At 45.4% G+C, this 21,018-nt stretch overlaps 1 protein-coding gene across 2 annotated transcripts in view; it reads right to left on the minus strand.

The window, feature by feature from the left end:
* Positions 1-203: 203 nt before the first annotated feature.
* LOC132208856 (uncharacterized) overlaps positions 204-21,018 on the minus strand; it is a 33,940-nt gene continuing 13,125 nt past the window's right edge. Inside the window, exons 2-5 of one of the 2 annotated variants that reach the window (XM_059644164.1) lie at positions 16,791-16,927; positions 8,286-8,554; positions 4,019-4,165; positions 204-2,834 (exon numbers count right to left, since the gene is read on the minus strand). In XM_059644164.1, the coding sequence (XP_059500147.1) occupies positions 2,766-2,834; positions 4,019-4,165; positions 8,286-8,554; positions 16,791-16,927 (622 nt within the window). In that variant the 3' untranslated portion in view covers positions 204-2,765. The remainder of the gene's footprint in view (positions 2,835-4,018; positions 4,166-8,285; positions 8,555-16,790; positions 16,928-21,018) is intronic. The other variant, XM_059644165.1, reaches the window with a different exon arrangement.

Below are 21,018 nucleotides of genomic sequence, written 5' to 3' on the forward strand. Positions count from 1 at the left end.
GCCCGTGCCTTTGAGACTACAGCCAGATTCCACTTTCATTGCATTTCATTCTCCTCACTGTCTCGGTGCTGCCACATACATCACCTGTCTCTGCATTTCCCTCTGCATTTCCCTCTGTGATAGTTCTTGTGAAACCCATCCCCCTCCCCGCCCCACCTTCCAGCTGCAATGTTGGAAGATCACCACATTGGGCATTGCCATTAGTGCTCCAGCTCATTCATATTTCTTCACCAAACAGAAACACAACTCATCAACAAGAGTAAGTGGCAGGCAAATGAGATACATCAGACATCTAAAAGCAGTTTGTTGTTCAAAAGTGGAACTAACTTCAATTTGTATGCGTACAATAGAATCAGGAAGAATAATACATAAATAGCATGCAACTCATTTCACTGAACACATTTGTGCAAATAAGTAATATCTCTGCAGTTCAACCAACTCCAACAGCATAACATTAGAGACAGAACATTTGGAAATGATACAGAAATTTCAGATACTAATGATTGAAAGAGGAGTACAGATTAAGATCGGGGAAACTGAACATGGTGTACACACTAAAATCCATTTCGCAATTGGAATGCCTCATTCAGGCAATTACATCTCTCTCCCTCAGTCTCAAATGGTCTTCTTCCCATTCGATTTTCTTTTACTCTCTGGGCCACCCCCAATAAGCAGTTCCCTTCCCTCCCCAGTTTAGCCTCATGCCTTCCTTTACACTGGTATGGAATGGTATCTTTCTAGTACGTTTGATTTTCGATGAACACACCGCACTGGTTTGTGACCAGGTCGGCCAGTTGAACCTCACAGAATATGAGTTGCCTGATTGTTCCATATTAACAGCCCAAATCAGGGAGCCCTGGCTGACAGATAAGAGGTGTGAGCATCAGAGATGCTGACACCCTGTCAACTATCTCTGAATGAGGCAGTGCTAAAGTTGAAGACAGTTCATTTGTAAATAAAAGTTGAATTGGAGATCGACACTGGCCTCCGTGTATTTAAAATACATCTCCAGCACTAGGTTTGAATATTATTGTTATCCTTTTGTTATCAAACATCTCTGTGTGCAGTGATCAGCAGGGTTATAACATGGAGATGTGGGAACAGGTTTGTTTAGATTCCCTACAGTGTGGATACAGGCCCTTTGGCCCAACAAGTGCACACCAAACCTTGGAGCATCCCACCCAGACCCACGCCCCTGAACACGACGGGCAATTTAGCATTGCCAATCCACCGAGCGTGCACATCTTTGGACTGTGGGAGGAGACCGGAGCACCTGGTGGAAACCCACGCAGACACAGGGACAAGGTGCAAATTCCACACAGACAGTTGTCTGAGGCTGGAATTGAACCTGGGTCCCCAGTGCTGTGAGGCTGCAGTGCTAACCGCTGAGCCACCGTGCCGCCCCATATCGTGTTGCTTTTGCACAAACTTCGATGAAGAGGAAAATGCCACTGATAATGGGAACTGCAGATGCTGGAGAATCCAAGATAACAAAGTGCGGAGCTGGATGAACACAGCAGGCCAAGCAGCATCTCAGGAGCAAAAAAGCTGACATTTCGGGCCTAGACCCTTCATCAGAGAGGGGGATGGGAGAGGGAACTGGAATAAATAGGGAGGGGGGGGATGCGGACCGAAGATGGAGAGAAAACAAGATAGGTAGAGAGGAGAGTACAGGTGAGGAGGTAGGGAGGGCATAGGTCAGTCCAGGGAAGACAGACAGGTCAAGGAGGCAGGATGAGGTGTGGCTTGAGGTGGGAGGAAGGGATGGGTGAGAGGAACAACATGTTAGGGAGGTGGAGACAGGCTGGGCTGGTTTTGGGATGCAGTCGGGGGAAGGGAACAGCTGGGCTGGTTTTGTGATGCAGTAGGGGGAGGGGAAGAACTGGGCTGGTTTTGGGATGCAGTTGGGGAAGGGGAGATTTTGAAGCTGGTGAAGTCCACATGGATACCATTGGGTTGCAGGGTCCCCAAGCGGATTATGAGCTGCTGTTCTTGCAACCTTCGGGTGGCATTATTGTGGCACTGCAGGAGGCCCATGATGGACATGTCGTCTAAGGAATGGGAGGGGGAGTTAAAATGGTTCGCGACTGGGAAGTGCAGTTGTTTGTTGCGAACCGAGTGGAGGTGTTCTGCAAAGCGGTCCCCAAGCCTCTGCTTGGTTTCCTCAATGTAGAGCGGGTCAGGAGTGAGGGGGCAGGTCACTGTGAGGGGGTCAGGACTGCAGGGGCAAGTCACTGTGAGCGGGTAAGGACGGAGAGGGCAAGTCCTTGTGATTGGGACAGGACTGCAGGGGCAAGTCGCTGTGAGTGGGTGAGGATGGAGGGGGCAATTCGCTGTGAGCATTTCACTCAGTCACTGCGTCCCATTTCACTCAGTCACTGCGTCCCATTTCACTCAGTCACTGCGTCCCATTTCACTCAGTCACTGCGTCCCATTTCACTCAGTCACTGCGTCCCATTTCACTCAGTCACTGCGTCCCATTTCACTCAGTCACTGCGTCCCATTTCACTCAGTCACTGCATCCATGCTGCATGGCCCATGCTATGTATAAATGTGGCATAAAATCCTTACTTGTATGTTCATTTCCTCTTGTAATAACATGTGGCATCAGTAGCATCCTTAATCACTTGCATTTCATCGGAAAGCCTGGTACAAACACCAGATAACATGACAGTCCGAACAGAACGCTTTATCCAATGCTTTCAACATATAGTCATGTGTGTCTCAGTGAATAAAAATCCTCCTCATTTTACCGCAATTAAATCTCATAATAAAGGGAGTATGTCTGAAAGTCGTCTCATCCGAAGGAAAACAGACTTGCTCCAGGAAAGCTGCTAAAATATATCAAGAAAAATACATATGAAATGATTCTAGAAATTTCTGCAACACAAAGATCAAAGGAAACAATAGTTTGATGAACACACTGTTAAGTGTTGCACTTACAAATCACATTTTGGAAAACAAACCACACTGATTTTCTACTTTATAAAAAAAAATTGTTCCAAGTCTTCATTATGCAGCAGAGAACTGAAAAGGTGTAGACTTTTAACCTGCATAGAAAGTATGTGCGGAAGTTAAAACAAACAAAAAAAGCCACTTCTGTCCTAAAAAGACAATATTATATTACAAAAAGGCAGGAAAGTTGGAGAATGCAGCATCATGCTTCCTGCAGAGATCAAGTTTTGTCTGTGTCGTAAAAAACAAAAGAACTGTGGGCACTGTAAATCAGCAACAAAAGCAGAACTTGCTGGAAAAGCTCAGCAGGTCTGGCAGCATCAGTGAAGAGTGAGATCTGAGGAAGGGTCACAGGACGCGAAACATTAACTCTGACATTGTCTACGTCATAGTGAGTTATGTCTATTGCTTCAGCAAAATCCAACCAACTCTGAATGAAAATCAATGCTTAAGAAATATCCAAAACATCCGCTGTCCCCGTTGTGGCTTCCTCTACATTGGGGAAACGATGCAGAGGCTTGGGGACCGCTTTTCAGAACACCTACGCTCAGTTTGCAAGAAACAACTGCACCTCCCAGTCACTAACCATTTCAACTCCCCCTCCCATTCCCGAGAGGACATGTCCAACCTGGGCCTCCTGCAGTGCCATAATGACGCCACCCCAAGGTTGCAGGAACAGCAAATCATATTCTGCTTGGGAACCCTGCAGCCCAATGCTATCAGTGTGGATTTCACAAGCTTCCAAATCTCCTGTCCTGCCACTGCATCCCAAAACCAGCCCAGCTCGTCCCCGCCTCCCTAACCTATTCTTCCTCTCACCCATCACCCCTCCCACCTCATACCGCACCCCTGTTTCCCCTCATCCCGCTCCCTTGACCTGTCCGGCCTCCCCAGACTGACCTATCCCCTCCCTGCCTCCCTACCCATACTCTCCTCTCCACCTATCTTCTCCTCCATCCATCTTCCATCCGCCTCCCCCTCTCTCCCTATTTATTTCAGAACCCGCACCCCCTCCCCATTTTCTGAAGAAGGTTCTCGGCCCGAAACGTCAGCTTTTGTGCACCTCAGATGCTGCTTGGCCTGCTGTCTTCATCCAGCTCCACACGTTGTTATCTCGCATTCTCCAGCATCTGCAGTTCCCATTATCTCTCCAAAACAAAGGCTGCTCTCTTTCAAAACCCAATCTCAGATTTTGAAGATAGTCCTGACCCTGAAAAAAATACCAAATATGTATAAAGAGGAAAATTGGAGGTGAAACCATTCAAAAAATTTTCATTGGCACAACAAATGTTCCAACTGTCAAAGCAGGTTAAGCACCTGTATATAAGGAAACTGTACTCAAACTTTAAACAGACACTTACAGCCAACAAATGTGAGAAATATCCATTTCTTGCTGGATTACCAATTTTGCTGTTGGGAAAATAGGCCTAGGCTTAGCAATGTACATTCAAACAAGATAGCACCCTCTCAGAACTCAACACTCACAGTTGTAGAGTTCTGTTTTCACAGGTTGGAGTATAATAGCATCAAGCACAATACACCAAATCTTCTTTGGTGCCTTTTCCTTCCATAAAACTGCTTTTAGGAGATGTGCACAGAATTCATTTTATACACATTGAACAGTTGCTAAGTTCAAGACGCCAGTTCCAGCACTTGGACTTGCATCTGCTTCATCATCAAAACAGAACAAAATAAAGACCCACTCCTTGTAAGTCACGTTTTCCATTTTTAGTGACAAGGTGAAGTGCGAGAACTGCTCACTTGATGTTAAAATCTCTTAAGTATGTACCTATATATTTCAATTCTGTGAAATATGTGGAATGAGTTCGAGAGAAGGATTAATTTTGTTGCGCTGGGAGAGAGCTGGGACAGTTAAAATAAGTTGAATGGCCTCCTCCCATGCTAAAAATGTCCATAACTGTTCTTGGCCCTGCTAAATTCAAGTGGCCATCCTTTCATTGTGACTGTGAGACGCAGCATGTTACGATAGATGGCAGAATGAAGAAATCCTTTGTTATTAATGAACTTTTCAGCACTCGGCATTCTTCTGAAGTCAAATGTTCGATATGTACCTGTTGCACTGACTTGGTTCCAAACAGTTATAATGTGGAGGTGCTGGTGTTGGACTAGGATAGACAAAGTCAGAAGTCACATGACATCAGGTTATAATCTGACAGGTTTATTTGAAATCACACAAGCTTTGGGAGTGCAGTCCCTTCATCAGGTGCGGTCAGGGAGGAAAACACACAGTCACACAATTGATAAGCAGACAGATGAAAACATCATACAACTGGTGTGAGTGGAGTGTCAGATAATAAGTCTTCATCCAGGATGTTTGTTGGTTTGCAGATATTTTGTTGAAGAAACACACAACTTGTAGTTACAGTCAGTGTGGTATCTTATAAATTCTTGCTTTTGAAATAAAGGTTAAAACTCTAAGACAGATTCTGAACACAAGCCTCGAAACTACAAGTCAGAGTCTGACCTGAGATGTCACCTTTTGTACATTCCTGTTGCGTTGCCTGATTATCATGACAACACAGCACTGACATGGACTTTATAAACGCTTTACTTGCCTCTAACACTCTTGGTACCTGCATAGAGTTATTATCTGACACTCCACTCACGCCAATTCTATGATCTTTTGATCTCTCTGCTGATAAGCTGTCTCTCTCTGTGGTCACCTCACTAACTGCACCTGATGAAGGGGCTGCACTCCAAAAGCTTGTGTGATTTCAAATGAACCTGTTGGACGACAAGCTGGTGTTATGTGACTTCTGACTTCAAACAGTTATAGAATGTGTTTTCAATCCTATCGTGACTTGACAATAAGTCAACTTCTTAAAATTTATAAAATGAGAATGTCAAGTGAAGTATGTCGAACCTTGAGCGCTTAAAAAAGGAAATATTACAACCATAGTCTAGTCAGACAGTAAAGACAGAAGGAATGATTTCATCGACTGTGTCTGACACCACACAATTAATCCCCCTGATGGAAGAAAGGTTGGCTGCGTTCTCTTTCTTCAGGAACATCCAGCTAATACCACCTTACTACTGCTTGTTTTATTCATCTGGTGATCCATTGAATTCCTTGCAGTCTTGGTCAAACCTTCATGTAATTTATTTAAATTTTCAATAAAATAAATTTAACTTCATATTCCACAATTTTAACATCTCCTTTCAAGGTTTGAACGGTTCACTTCGTACAGTGCACATGTTGTGTCAATAATTGGAGAACATGGTGGAAAAATCAAGATATATTGACAAGTAAACAAATGGCGAACTTCTGTTTCCTTGTCAGTAATGCCTTTTGAACAGAACATAAAGTTGCGCAACTATGTCGAGATAACAATTTCAAACTGGGAAGACCACTTTGTGGTCCCCACACCAATCTCTATTCACGACCTACTGATTGCATTACTCTGCCTTGGCAACAATGTAATGTTACACTTGTCTCAGCACAACCTTGGCATCTTGTTTATCCCATGATGAACGTCCGACCACACATTCATACAATCCCTAAAGCTGTCTCTTTACATCTTTTCAATCCTGCCAACCTGTCTCTTGTCTCGGCTCATTCGCAGTGAAACCTTCACCTGGAACTACTTCACTTCTGGACCTGACAATTCCAATGCATTCCCTGATGGAGACCCACATTTGTCCATTGAACACTTGAGGTCGTCTAAAACTCCACTGCCCGAGTCTCAACTTGAACCAATTCCTATTCTCTGTACTTTCCACCTGACTGATACCATTAACAGTAATTTTATTAAATTCTCATTTTTGTTTACAAATCGTTACTTGGCTATGCCTATCGCTATTTTGGTAATCTCCACCAGTCCAACCATACTTCAGGATAACTGCACTCGTCTAATTATGTCCTCTTGCCCACTCTTGATTTTAAACGGCCCACTACTAGTTGCCAAACATTTAATTGTGTCGGCTTCAAACCCAAGAAGAGACTTCCTACACCTTCAGCGAGCAAACTCACATCCAGAACCTCAACCCAAGCAACAAATCCTCTCAAAACTCGCTAACTTCCTACACCTCTCAGCCTCTGTACATTTCCTCTTTTAAGGCACTTTTTCAAACAATCCTCTTTCATCAAGCTCTTGATCATCTGAACTAACAACTTAATAAGGCTCAGTTGTATTCTGGGATCGTTAACACTCCAATCACACGCCTTCAAAGTTTCCCTCCATTAAAGAGATTTTATAAGTGGTTGAAGTCATTGCCAAGCAGAGGGGGACGAATTGGGGAGTTATTTCAAAGAGCTACGATATGCCAAACGACCTCCTTCCACACTGGCCAACTTTGATTGTACAAAAACAAAAATGATTTTCAGACTTGGGAAGATCCCTCAAAAATGTCACAAGTAACCAGCTTTTGGGCAGAGTCGAGCTGCTGAGATGATAGACCAGGATTTCGGGGTACCAGGAGTGATAATATGCTGAACACAATCAAATTTTGAGGTTGTAGAATGATGTGGTCTTCGGCATTTTTGACACTTGGACCATTTTCCTTCCTTTCCACAGAACAAGTCAAATAGTGGCAGCACAATGTTGCATGGCCACTCAAGCTTGCTCCACTGTCGATGATGATTGTGGCTGGTCTTCCACATCAATTAAACTTGGGCTCATATCTCATCCTCTTTTCAAAACATCGATCTATTCACGTGTAGTATCCCTCTCGCTAACTTAATGAGAATTCATTCCAATCAATGAACTCCTAACGCTGACCCACCCCAGGTCAAAAAATTCAGCTGAGATCAGGAACTGATCTCGCCTGTATGGCTGAGCTGGCTTTTAAAAAGTTTGCCGGTGAGACAGTCCCAGTGAGAAACATTCATTCAAAAAAAATAATTGCATGGATGGCTCTCCAATCCTAAACTCTATTCAAATTCAGTTGGCTTGTGATGCAGACTGATGCCCTGCAGAGAGGGCTCAATTGCCACACCAGTGAGCTGACCACAAAGGGTCTTCGCCTCAACCCCTCTACTTCCCTGAGGCATGGTGATCTTCAGGTTAAATCATAACCAGTTGTCTCTCTCTAAGGAGTCGCCAAATGGCGTGCTAAGACTTTACCTTGAACCCTGATAACATGGCAACAAGCAGATAACTCAGCTGATGTCACTGACTAATAGAATCCTCAACTATACTAATATTAATGATGTGATATCATCAGAAGGCATGCTCAACTAAGTTTTAATTTGCAAATTAAGTTAACAACCATTCAATCAATATTACTGAAGTACTCATATTACTGATCGTCTCGATACAACATTGTGGTTACATCTGTTCATAAGTGAAGTGTAATGTAATTGCACTTACTGTGGTTTTATCAAAGTGATCCTGCAATGAGTCAATAAGCAGGTCACTCACAGGTTGCCAATCAGTGTGGACCCCCTCAGCTGTTATCACATGAGCCTCAAGATCATCCAGAACTTTCTGCAGTTCTTGAAGTTTCTCCAACGCCTTTTCCACCTGTTTCTGCCAGTTGCTCGCACGGATTTTCAATTGTTCCCAATTTTCCTTCACTTCTATTGACTGTTTGCGGACAGCTTTGGCAATTCTCTGGGCTCTCTCTTCCGGGGCAGTTTCTGGAAATATGGAATGCAAATAATTTATCAACTATTCATGATTTTGATCAATAGATTTTCTTTCTAATCCCCTTTCCTTTAAAAGGTCTCTCTGGACTTTCTCCTGAAATTGGGAGAAATAGTATAAGACGAAAGATTTTGGTACAGGCACATCAATGATAAATTCTGTAATTAGCTGGCAGGTTGCGGAGCCATGAACAGAGAATCACAGAGAACCAATACAAAGCCAAATAAAATTCCGCAGATATTTGAAATTTGTCACTACCATGGAAACTTTAAAGAAGGAAAAGGATGAGTGACTAAATGGGTACAATTCTCAACAAAAGATTTGAAAAATCCTTTCAGGATATCTTTCATAGCGATGAGACAAACATCCAACACAAACCAACTTTCATCTTTCAGGACTGGCAAGTTAGAATGATAAACCCAAAGTCTACCCTGCATAGTTCGCTCTGGAACTCACCTCATGAGGTTGTTAAGAGATGTAGAGATAACAAAGTGTGCAGCTGGATGAACACAGCAGGCCAAGCAGCATCTGAGGAGCACAAAAGCTGACACGTTGGGCCGAGACCTTTCATCAGAAAAGGGGGAGGGGGAGAGAGTTCTGAAATAAATAGCGAGAGAGGGGGAGGCGGATCAAAGATGCATAGAGGAGAAGATAGGTGGAGAGGAGACAGACAAGTTAAAGAGGTGGGGATGGAGCCAGCAGAGGTGAGTGTAGGTGGGGAGGGAGGGAGGGGATAGGCCAGTCCGGGGAGGACGAACAGGTCTCCGGGGCGGGAAGAGATTAGGAGGTAGGAAATGGGGGTGGGGTTTGAGGTGGCAGGATGGGATAGGTGGGCTGGTTTTGGGATGCGGGAGGGCGAGGGGTGATTTTGAAGCTTGTGAAGTCCACATTGATACCATGGAGTGCAGGGTTCCCAAGCGCAATATGAGGTGCTGCTCCTGCAACCTTCAGGTGGCATCGTTGTGGCACTGCAGGAGGCCCAGGATGGACATGTCACCTGAGGATTGGTAGGGAGAGTCGAAACAGTTCGCGACTGGGAGGTGCAGTTCTTTAGTGCAAACTGAGCACAGGTGAAGCGGTCCCCAAACCTCTGTTTGGTTTCCCCGATGTAGAGGGGGCCACAATGGCAACAGTGGATACAGTCTACCACATTAGCAGATGTGCAGGTAAACATCTGTTTGACGAGGAAATTCTTCCTGGGGCCTGGGATGGGGGTGAGGGGGGGGGGGGGGGGGGGGGGGGGGGGGTATCGGGACCAGTGAATTTTAAACGTTGTGATGACAACATTTATGGATATGCAGGGAAGTGCTGGGTGTAGGGAGTGCTAGAGGGGAGTGTGGAGCGGATAAGGGGGTCACCTCAGGGTGGTGGGAAAAATGTCTTTGGTGGTGGGGTCGGATTGCAGATGGCAGAAGGGTCGGAGGACGACGCATTGAATCCGGATGTTGGTGGGGTGGTACGTGAGGGCGAGGACGACACTGTTTTGGTAGTTATTATGGGGTGCGGGTGTGAGGGATGAGTTGTGGGAAACGCGGGTGACACGGTCGAGGGCGTTTTTGACCACTGAGGAGGGGCAAGTTCCGGTCCTTGAACAACCCTCAACAGTTTCTCTTTCAATTCCTCCCACTTCCTACAGACAAAGAGGGTGGCCAGGGTAGCCAAATGGGCCCAAGCTATGCCTGCCTCTTTGTAGGTTACATGGAACGCTCCCTCTTCCGTACCTACACTGGCCCTCAACCCCACCTCTTCCTCCGTTACATTGATGACTGTATCGGCACCGCCTCGTGTTCCCACAAGGGGCTCCAACAGTTCATCCGCTTCACCAACACCTTCCTCCCGAACTTGAAGTTAACCTGGACAATCTCTGATACCTCTCTCTCCTACCTGGACCACTCTATTTCCAACCACTGAGAAACAAATATCCATTTCAACTCCACCAATTCCCACAGCTACCAAGATTACACCTCCTCCCACCATATTCCTGCAACAATTCATCCCCTATTCCCCATTCCTTTGCCTCTGCATCTGCACTCCCAGGATGAGGTATTCTATTCCCGTATATCTCAGTTGTCCTCATTTTTCAAAGACCACAACTTGCCCCGCTCTGTGGTTGATAACGCCCTCGACCGTGTCTCCAGCATTTCCTGCAACAAATCCCTCTCACCCAACCCCGCAACAACAACCAAAACAAAGTCTCCCTCGTCCTGACGTACCACCCCACCAACCTCCGGATACAACGCATCATCCTTCGAAACTTTCAGATTCTCTGGGAGGCTACGGAGGTGGTGACGGAGCCTTTGGCCTTGATCTTTGAATCCTCATTGTCTACAGGTCTAGTACCAGAAGGCTGGAGGGTTGCAAATGTTGTGCCCTTGTTCAAAGAGGGCAGTAGAGATGACCCAGGTAATTATAAACCCAGTGAGCCTTCCGTCTGTTGCAGGAAAAGTTTTGGAAAGGATTATAAGAGAGAGGATTTATAATCATCGAGCAAGCACCAATTTGATGGGAGATAGTCGACATGTATTTGTCAAGGGCAGGTCGTGTCTCACAAGCCTCATTGAGTAATTTTGGAAGGTGACCAAGCACGTGGATGAGGGTCGGGCAGTTGACGTGGTGGACATGGACTTCAGTGAAGCCTTCGATAAGGTTCCACATGGTAGGCTATTGGAGAAAACATGGAGACATGGGATTGAGGGATATTTAGCAGGTTGGATTAGAAACTGGCTTTGGCTAAGGAGGCAACCAGTGGTGGTTGATAGAAAATATTCAGCCTGGAGTCTGGTTCCTAGTGATGTGTCTCAAGGATCTATTTTGGGATCACTGCTGTTTGTCATTTTCATAAGTGACTTGGACGGAGGCATTGGTAGATCGGTTAGTAAGTTTGCAGCTGACACTAAAGTCAGTGGAGTGGTGGACAATGTGGAAGAATGTTGCAGGTTACCGGTAGACTTTGGATGAACTGCTGAATTGGGCGGAAAGGTGGCAGATGGAGTTCAATGCGGATAAATGTGAGGTGATTCACTTTGGGATGAATAATAAGAAGGCAGAATATTGGGTCAATGGAAAGATTCTTGGTCGTGTTGCTGTGCAGAGGGTGTCCATCTATGTCGATCCCTGAAAATTGCCATCCAGGTTGATAGTGCTGTCAAGAAGGCTTACGGTGTTTTAGGTTTTATTGGCAGTGGGATTGAGATCCAGAGCAACTGTCCAAACAGCTGGTGCGGTCTCATTTGGAATATTGCGTACAGTTCTGGTCGCCCCATTACAGGAAGGATGTGGAAGCATTGGAAAAGGTGCAGAGGAAATGTTGCCTGGTCCGGAGCGAAGGTCTTCTGAAGAAAGGCTGAGGGACTTGGGTCTGTACTCATTGGAGAGAAGGTGGTTCAGAGGGGATTTAATAGAGACATACAAGATGATCAGTGGATGAGACAGGGTGGACAGTGTGGGTCTTTTTCCGAGGATGATGACGTCAGCTTGTATGAGCAACAGTGAGGGATAATAGATTTGAGATAGATATCAGAGGCAGGTTCTTTACTCAGAGAGTGGTAAGGATGTGGAACCCCCTGCCTGCCAATGCAGTTAGCTCAGCCACATTAGGGGCATTTCAATAGTCCTTGGATAAGCATATGGATGATAATGGGATCGTGTAGGGGGATGGGCTTAGATTAGTTCACTGGTCCATCCACATCATCGCAATGAGCAAAAAAGCACACCGTTGTCTCTACTTCCCAGGAGGCTAAGGCAATTCCGTGTGCCCACAAGGGCAACTTTCACTCATGTACCACAGAAAGCATCCTATCTGGATGCATATCACAGCACGGTTCCTCTAGCAAAACAATCCCTAATTATTATGGCTCCTGCCTTTCTTCTTCCAGGCAGAATTGGTTCTGCTTTGTCATAACTAATTTGGGAGAAAATCCACGCTCAGTCTAAGTTAATTCTTCCAACAATTCAGATACCATGGAATACTGAGCAATGAGTTGGTATGTGAGAAAAAGAGAGAGAGAGAGACAAAGCCAGAGAGGTTGGGGGGGTGGGGGAGGGAGACAGAGACAGAGAGAGAGAGCGCGCGCGAGAGAGCGAGAGAGAGAGAGAGAGAGAGAGAGAGAGAGAGAGAGAGAGAGAGAGAGAGAGAGAGAGAGAGAGAGAGAGAGAGAGATGGGCGATGAGGGAGAGAGGGAGAGGCAGACAGACAGAATAGGTGACACAATGTGAGTGTGTGAGCGCCTGCATCAGACAGTGAGAGAGATGTTGCTGAGGTGGAGATAGTTGAGAGTGTCGATCACCAACAATCTCTCCTGGTCCACCCAGATCGTCGCAATGGGCAAAAAAGCACACCAAATGTCTCTATTTCCCCAGCAGGCTAAGGTAATTTGGAGTGTCCGCAAGGTCAACTTTCATTCATGTACCAGAGAAAGCATCCTATCTGGATGCATGTCACAGCATGGTTTGGCAACAGCTCTTCCTCAGACCACAAGAAACTACAGAGTCATGAACACAGCATAGTCCATCATGCAAACCAGCCTTCCATTCGTTGATTCCACCTCTACTTCCCGCTGCCTCGGGAAAGAAACTGACATAATCAAAGGCCCTTCTCACCCGCCAATTACACTCTCTTCTCCCTTCTTCTGAAGGCAAGATGTAAAAAAAGTTTGTATACATGCGTGAAAAGATTCAACAACAGCTTCTTCACCGCTGTTATTGGACACCTGAATAGGACACTGAAAAGCTTAAATCTAATTTTGATCTTGCTCTCTGTGCATCTTCTCTGTAGCTGTCACTATGTTCCGTTTCACTCATGCGCCTTGTTTGATATCACCTGTCTATACTGCATGCAGAAGAAAACTTTTCACTGTACCTGGGCACATGTGACAATGATGACTCAAATCAAGATAATAAAATGTGAGGCTGGATGAACACAGCAGGCCAAGCAGCATCTCAGGAGCACAAAAGCTGACGTTTCGGGCCAAGACCCTTCATCAGAGATGCTGCTTGGCCTGCTGTGTTCATCCAGCCTCACATTTTATTATCTTGGATTCTCCAGCATCTGCAGTTCCCTTTATCTCTGACTCAAATCAAATTGACTGTGTGCAAGAGAGAGGTGAGCATATGATTGTGCTCAAGAGTGAAAAGACAGTGCATGAAAGTGTGTGTGTGCGCACGACAGAATGTGTGTGCCAGTGACTGTGCTTGAGAGTGTGTGAAAGGGAGTTAGCACAAGAAGGGAGTGTTACAGCATGCATGAGGGAGTGAGTGTGTCTGTAAGTGTGAGTGAGCTTGACAGCAAGTGAATTTGCAAACCTAAGTGTGTGAGGGAGAGATTTGTGGTCGTGTGTGTGTACTTGAGAGTAAGAGCATTGGCAAAAGATCCTGCGACAGTGCATGCAAGTGTGCCACAGAATGTGTGCAAGACCGTGTACGACTGTGTGATAGTATGGAGTATGAATGAGTGAGATGTGACAGAGTGTGTTCGTGAGAGACTGTGTTCCTGACTTTTTTTTGTGTGTGTGTAGTGAGTTTGTGCATGAGGGACAGAATATGCATGTGCAACATAGTGTGACTGTGAACCTCTGAGATAAAGACCGCAAGAGCGAGAGCGAGAGAGAGAGCGAGAGAAGAGATGAGGAATGAGAAATCATGAGTGGTCAATACCTGGAGGAAATAAAGAACAACGTGTGAGTGTTAAGAGAAGCCGCTGGATGTAATATGGAGGCTATTGTTTTATTGATTGTACTAAATGAAAAGCAAGTGTCACCTCTCAGTGTCAGCGGACAGGAGATGCGCATTAGAGAAGGAGATATAGTCAGCCTTGTGAGAGACAGCAGACAAGTTGCAAATGCATAGAAACTGACATTAAAGCTTTCTTGTCAATGTGTAAAGAGGTGAGACAAATATGACGAGTCAATATTGTACCTTTGCACTCAGTAAAATCATAGAATCATGAATCAGAGAACCCTTACAGTGTGGAAACAGGTCCGTCAGCCCAACACGTCCACGCTGCCCCTCACAGCATCCCACCCAGACCCATCCACCTATAACTCACCTAACCTACACATCACTGAACACCTTGGGAAATTTAGCACGGCCAATCCACCAACCTTGCACATCTTTTGACTGTGGGAGCAAACTCGAGCACCCGGAGAAAACCCATGCAGGCACATGGAGAATGTGCAAACTCCACACAGAAAGTCACCAAAGGGTGGAATTGAGACAGTGGTGTTAACCAGAGCCACTGTGCTCTATATTATGCGAATTCAGCTGCAAGCATTTTTTTTTAAAGAAGGGAAACTTACCATCGTCACAGGATTAGAGTGGTTTCAATCTTCTATCAGCTTTGAGAACCTTATCCATATCTGCCTTCTCAAGGGCAAGGTGTTGGTAATGGTGTGAGACCGGTTAGTATGCAGCAGCTCGCCGTGCAAAAAATTAACGGCACTTTCATTGCTTTTTACCTAGGGGCATAACAGAAAGACAAGAACATGAAAAAATCCTGAAATCTTTCTCCAATTTCAATCTCAAAGGGACGATCCGTTCCTCAAAAGTCATAACCAAACTGAACATGGGCCTCCTGCAGTGCCACAAATGATGCCACCCCAAAGTTGCAGGAACAGCAACTCATATTCCGCTTGGGAACCCTGCAGCACAATGGACATGGCTGACAGCTCTGTCAACCACGAATGCAAGGAATGCTCAGTTGAGGAAGAATGCAGACATTTCGGAATCCCTCCAGCAGAAGATGATATCATTAGAACAAATGGATCTGTCTGGACAGTCCTGTTTGTAGATTTTGGGAAGTAAGACTCTATTGTTTGTCATCAAGGATATGGTTGAGTGATCATATTCAGACTGAAGAGGCCAAGAATGTGAGGCTGGAGAATGGGTGCAGAGCCATGCCTCTCGGAATTCCTGTGCGTGTCTATGCTTGGCTTGGGCTACTACGGTTACCTTGTCGCAGTGTCCTCTGAGAGGCGTGATTCTCCACCCATAATGCAACCAACAAACAGATCCAATTGGACCCCCACACACAAACCCATACAGATCAAAACCGGAAATGACAGTACTCATGGTAACAGACTGGACAGTGTCAATTCCAGACAGAGTAGAATAACATTGTTTCATTGGAGGCTGTCCCGATGATGTCACCGATCATGGTGACGAAACGTCTGAATGAGAAGAAGCCAGCTCGGCGAGCAAGTTCACAACCTCAATCAGAGAACTGGCTGTTTTGAACTACCTTGTTCAAGAGTTTCAGTTTTGATTTTGAATGTTAAATCTCGCTCCCACACAGGGATGGAGGATTACTGTTAACAGCTGCATTCTCACTAATTCATATCGAATCATTATTGTTTTGACCAGTCTTCGGGTCAGGCTCCCTCGGTGACTGAGTCTCCCAAATTGTTAAGTTCCCTCGTGAAAGACTCCCCTTCTTCACACACACAACTAGATCCACCTCAGTTGGTACGAATTAAGCTGATTAAAAAGGATCTTTGTCTTGTGGATACCTTCCTATGTTTCAGAAGGAGTCAAGATAACTCAGGGTGACACGGTGACTCAGTAGTTAGTAACGCTACCTCACAGCACCAGGGACCCGAGTTCCATTCCAGCCTCGGATGACTGTCTGTGTGGAGTTTGCACATTCTCCCTTTGTCTGTGTGGGTTTCTGCTGGGTGCTCTGGTTTCCTCCCACAGTCCAGAGATGTGCAGGTTGGGTGGATTGGCAATGCTGAATTACCCACAGTGCCCACGGATGTCTAGGTTAGGTACATTAGCCATGGGAAATGCAGGCTGACAGGGATAGAGTAGGGGAATGGGGATGGGTCTCGGTGGGATGCTCTTTGGAGGCTTGCTGTGGGCTTGTTGAACTGAGTGGCCTGTTTCCACACTGGGGATTCTATAAAACTAGCTTCTCCTGAACTCGTGAGAGAGTGAGTTTATCATTTGCTAAATGCAAGAAGTCATAAGGCACCACAAATATGCACAAGTTAGAAACAAGAAATTTGCTCAAAAACCATAAAAGTTAAGAGGGATACGGATACTTCAGCCTTTGGATTGTTTGTGAAGAATATAAAGTGGGATGTTGTGGCCACTAAGTTGGGCGATCCCCGTAATGTTGAGATGAATTCAGCAGTTAATTTTGAGATTCTTGTTGAAATTCTTTTGACCTTGTTTCCCTTTTGACATTGCCCAGGTTTGCAGAGCTCAGAGCAAGAGATTTTCTTTTCTTCTTACCTGCAGCATAGGGCGATGAAACGGCTGTCCCAGAGCCGTGACCTCCCCAACTCCTGAGACCACACGAGCACATTCGCCCAGGAATACACACGGACTGAGACGAAAGAACTCTCGGGATAACAATACTCAGCGTGGTACTGGAAAAGGCAGCATGTACAAACAGAAAACAGCTGTAAATAGTGTCAAGAGGTGAAATCAAGTGATAAAGCTAAATTCATGGCTCTTTGCTTGCGTGCTCATTGTATTCAGAACAAAATCAACAAATTAAAGCACATTTCTAGGTTGACGGGCATGATTTTATAGCTATTACAAAGACATGGTTACAAGGAGATCAACACTGGAGGTAAGTGCGCAGGGCTTTACGACATTCCAAAAAGACAGGCAGGAGGGAAAGTGACTGTAAGCGAAGAAATTAGTATGAGAGCAAGAAACGATCTTGGATCGGAAGATGTAGAATCCAATGTTATTTATTTGTTAATGGGAGGAGGACATCCCTAGCTACACAGTCTTTATTGTCCATCCCTAATTGCCTAGGGGACAGTTCAAAGTCAATCATATTGCTGTGGGTCTGCAGTCACATATAGGCCAGATCATGTAAGGGTGGCAGTTTCCTTCCCTAAAGCACAGTGAACCAGCTGAGTTTTTCTGACATTTGGCAATGAATTCATGGTCATCATTATATTCTTAATTCATGATTTTCTTTTATATTGAATTCAAATTCCACCATCTGCTGTGCTGGAATTTGAACACAGGTCCCCAGAATGTTATCTCAGTCTCTGAATTAACAGTCCAGCAATAATACCACTAGGCCATTTCCTCCCCCATCGTGGAACAAGAAAGCCTGTAGCTGATTCCCACTTGGGAAAAACAGTGAACCAGGAGCTTCTTAAATGGGCGATCGCATCTCCTTACATTTTAAGACAGCCATGGATAATCAGGACCTTGTGGGAAGGGACGAAATTGGGGGAGGGAAAATTACATCAGTGTGAGGTAGGAGCTGAGCAGTATTAATTGGGAGGAGCTTTTATTGAACAAGTCAACATTTGATACGTGGGAGTTATTTAAAGACCTACTCTTCAGTTCAGAACTGGCCTATTCCAGGGAAGGAGGAATGACATGGATGGCAATCTAAGGACGTACGGACATAAGAAATAAAACAGGAGTAGGCCATCTGTCTCTTCCAGCTCGTTCCGCTCATCTTTTTTGCGGACTCAGCTCCACTTACCCTCCCATTCACCATAACCCTCAATTCCTTTCCTGTTCAAAGATCTATCTGTTTTGGCTTTCAAAACATTCAACAAGGGAACCTCAACTGTTTCAGTGGGCAGAGAATTCCACAGATTCACAACCCTTTGGATGAAGAAGCTCATCCTCAACTCAATTTTATATCTGTTCACACTTATTTTGAGGCTGTGCCCCCGAGTTGGAATTTCGCCCATCAGTGGAAACAATTTCCGATCCATTTGTTTCATAATTTTAAAAGTTTCTGTTAGATCACCCCTCATTCTTCTAAATTCCAGTGACTGCAATCCTAGTCTACTCAATCTCTCCTCGTACAGCAACATTTTTAATTCTGGAATCAACCTCGTGAACCTCCTTTGCACCCCCTCCAGTGCAAGTACATCCTTTCTCAAGTGAGGAGACTAAAACTGTACAAACTACTCCACACCAAGCCTCACCAGCACCCTATACAACTGTAGCATACCCTCCCGATTTTTAAACTGCATCACTCTCGCAATGAAGGACACTATTCCATTTGCTGTCTCAATTACCAGCCGCATCTGCAAACTACCTGATTCAGACACAAGGCTGCCCAGCTCACTCTGCGGAGCAGCATGCTACAATTTTTCACCATTTAAGCAAGACTCCATTTTTCCATAATTGCTACCAAAATGGATACCCTCACATCTACCATCATTGGACTCCATCTGCTAGACCCTTGTCCATTCACTTAAACTTTCTGCATCCTTCCGCAGATTTTCATTGTCCTCTTCAGACTTTACTCTCTCACTCATTTTAGTGTCATCTGTGAACATAGAAAAATACAGTGCAGAACAGGTCCTTCGGCCCTCCATGTTGCGCCAACCTGTGAACTAATCTAAGCCCGTTCCCTCACACTATCCCATCATCATCTATATGCTTATCCAAGGGCTGTTCAAATGCCCTGAATGTGGCTGAGTTAACTGCATTGGCAGGCAGGGCATTCCATGCCCTTACCACTCTCTGGGTAAAGAACCTGCCTCTGACATCTGTCTTCAATCCATCACCCCTCAATTTGTAGCTGAGCCCCCTCGTACAAGCCAACATCATCATCCTAGGAAAAAGACTCTCACCGTCCACCCTGACTCATCTTTCTCTGATCGTCTTGTATGTTTCTATTAAAGGCCCTCTTAGCCTTCTTCTCTCCAATGAGGACAGACTCGAGTCGCTCAGCCTTCTCTCATAAGACCTTCACTCCAGACCAGGCAACATCCTGGTAAATCTCCTCTGCTCCTTTTCCAATGCTTCCGAATTCGTCCCGCAATGGAGCGACCAGAACAGGTCGCACGAGCGTTTTGTGCAGTTGCAGCATGACATCACGCCTCTGGAACTCAATCCCTCTACCAATAAAGTCTAACACACCGTATGCCTTCTTCACAGCACTATCAACATGGGTGGCAACTTTCAGAGATCTATGCACATGGACGCCAAGGTCCCTCTGCACATCCGCACTACCAAGAATCTTTCCATTGGCCCAGTATTGTACCTTCCTATTATTCCTCCCAAAGCGAATCACCTCACATTGAACTCCATTTGCCACCTTTCCGCCCAATTTTGCACTTTATCCAAGTCTCCCTGCAACATGCGACATTCTTCCACATTGTCCACCACTCCACCGACTTTAGTGTCATTTGCAAACTTACTAACCCATCCACCTATGCCTGCGTCCAAGTCATTTATAAAAATGACAAACAGCAGTGGGCCAAAAACAGATCCTTGAGGCAGACCACGAGTAACCGGACTCCAGACTGAATATTTTCCATCAAACACCACTGGTTGCCTTTTTACCGAAAGCCAGTTTCTAATCCAAACTGCTAAATCTCCCTCAATCACATGGCTCCGTATTTTCTCCAATAGCCTTCCATGTGGAACCTTATCAAAGGCTTTACTCAAGTCCATGTACACTACGTCAACTGGCCTTCTCTCATCCACATGCTTGGTCACCTCCTCAAAATCTCCATGAGGTTTGTGAGACACGACCTGCCCTTGACAAATCCATGTTGACTATCTCCAATCAAATTGTTGCTTCCGAGATGATTATAAACCCTATCTCTTATAACCCTTTCCAAAACTTTTCCTGCAACAGACGTAAGGCTCACTGGCTGTAATTGCCTGGCTCATCTCTCCTGCCCTTCTTGAACAAGGGCACAACATTTGCAATCCTCCAGTCCTCTGGTGTTAAACCTGCAGACAATGAGGACTCGAAGATCAAAGCCAAGGGCTCCGCCACCTCCTCCCGAGCTTTCCAGAGAATTCTCGGAAAAATCCTCTCAGGCCCAGGGGATGTATCTGGCTTCACACCTTCTAGAATTGATAACATCTCCTCCTTACTAACCTGAATCCTTTCAAGTCTAATAGCACGTATCTCAGTCGTCTCCTCGATGATATTCTCCTCTTCCTCAGTGAAAACAGATGAGAAATATTCATTTAGCACCTCTCCGATCTCTACCCGGTCCACACACAACTTCCCACTTCTGTCTTTGATTGGCCCTATTCCTACCCCAGTCATCCTTATATTCCTCACATACCTTGAACTTTACGGTTCTCCTCTATTCTACCTGCGAATGACTGCTCAGGACCCCTCCGTGCTCTTCTTAACTCTCTCTTTAAATCCTTTCTTGCTCATCTGTAATTCTCCATCGCATCAACTGATCCATCTCATCTCAACATCACATAAACCTCGCTCTTCTGCCTAACGCGAGATACAATTTCTTTAGTAAACCACGGTTCCCCTACCTTATCACTGACCCCTGCCTGACAGGGACGTACCTATCAAGGACACGCAATATCTGTTACTTAAACCAGCTCCCCATTTCGATTGTCCCCATCCCCTGCATTTTCCTACCCCATTCTTTGCCTCCTAAGCCTTGCCCAATTATAATTGCCTTCCCCCATCTGTAAGTCTTGCCCTGTGGCATGTTCCTCTCCCACTCCATCGCTAAACTAAACGTAACCGAATTATGGTCAC

This window comes from Stegostoma tigrinum, unplaced genomic scaffold (genome assembly GCF_030684315.1).
Source record: "Stegostoma tigrinum isolate sSteTig4 unplaced genomic scaffold, sSteTig4.hap1 scaffold_547, whole genome shotgun sequence".
Classification (NCBI taxonomy): Eukaryota; Metazoa; Chordata; class Chondrichthyes; order Orectolobiformes; family Stegostomatidae; genus Stegostoma; species Stegostoma tigrinum.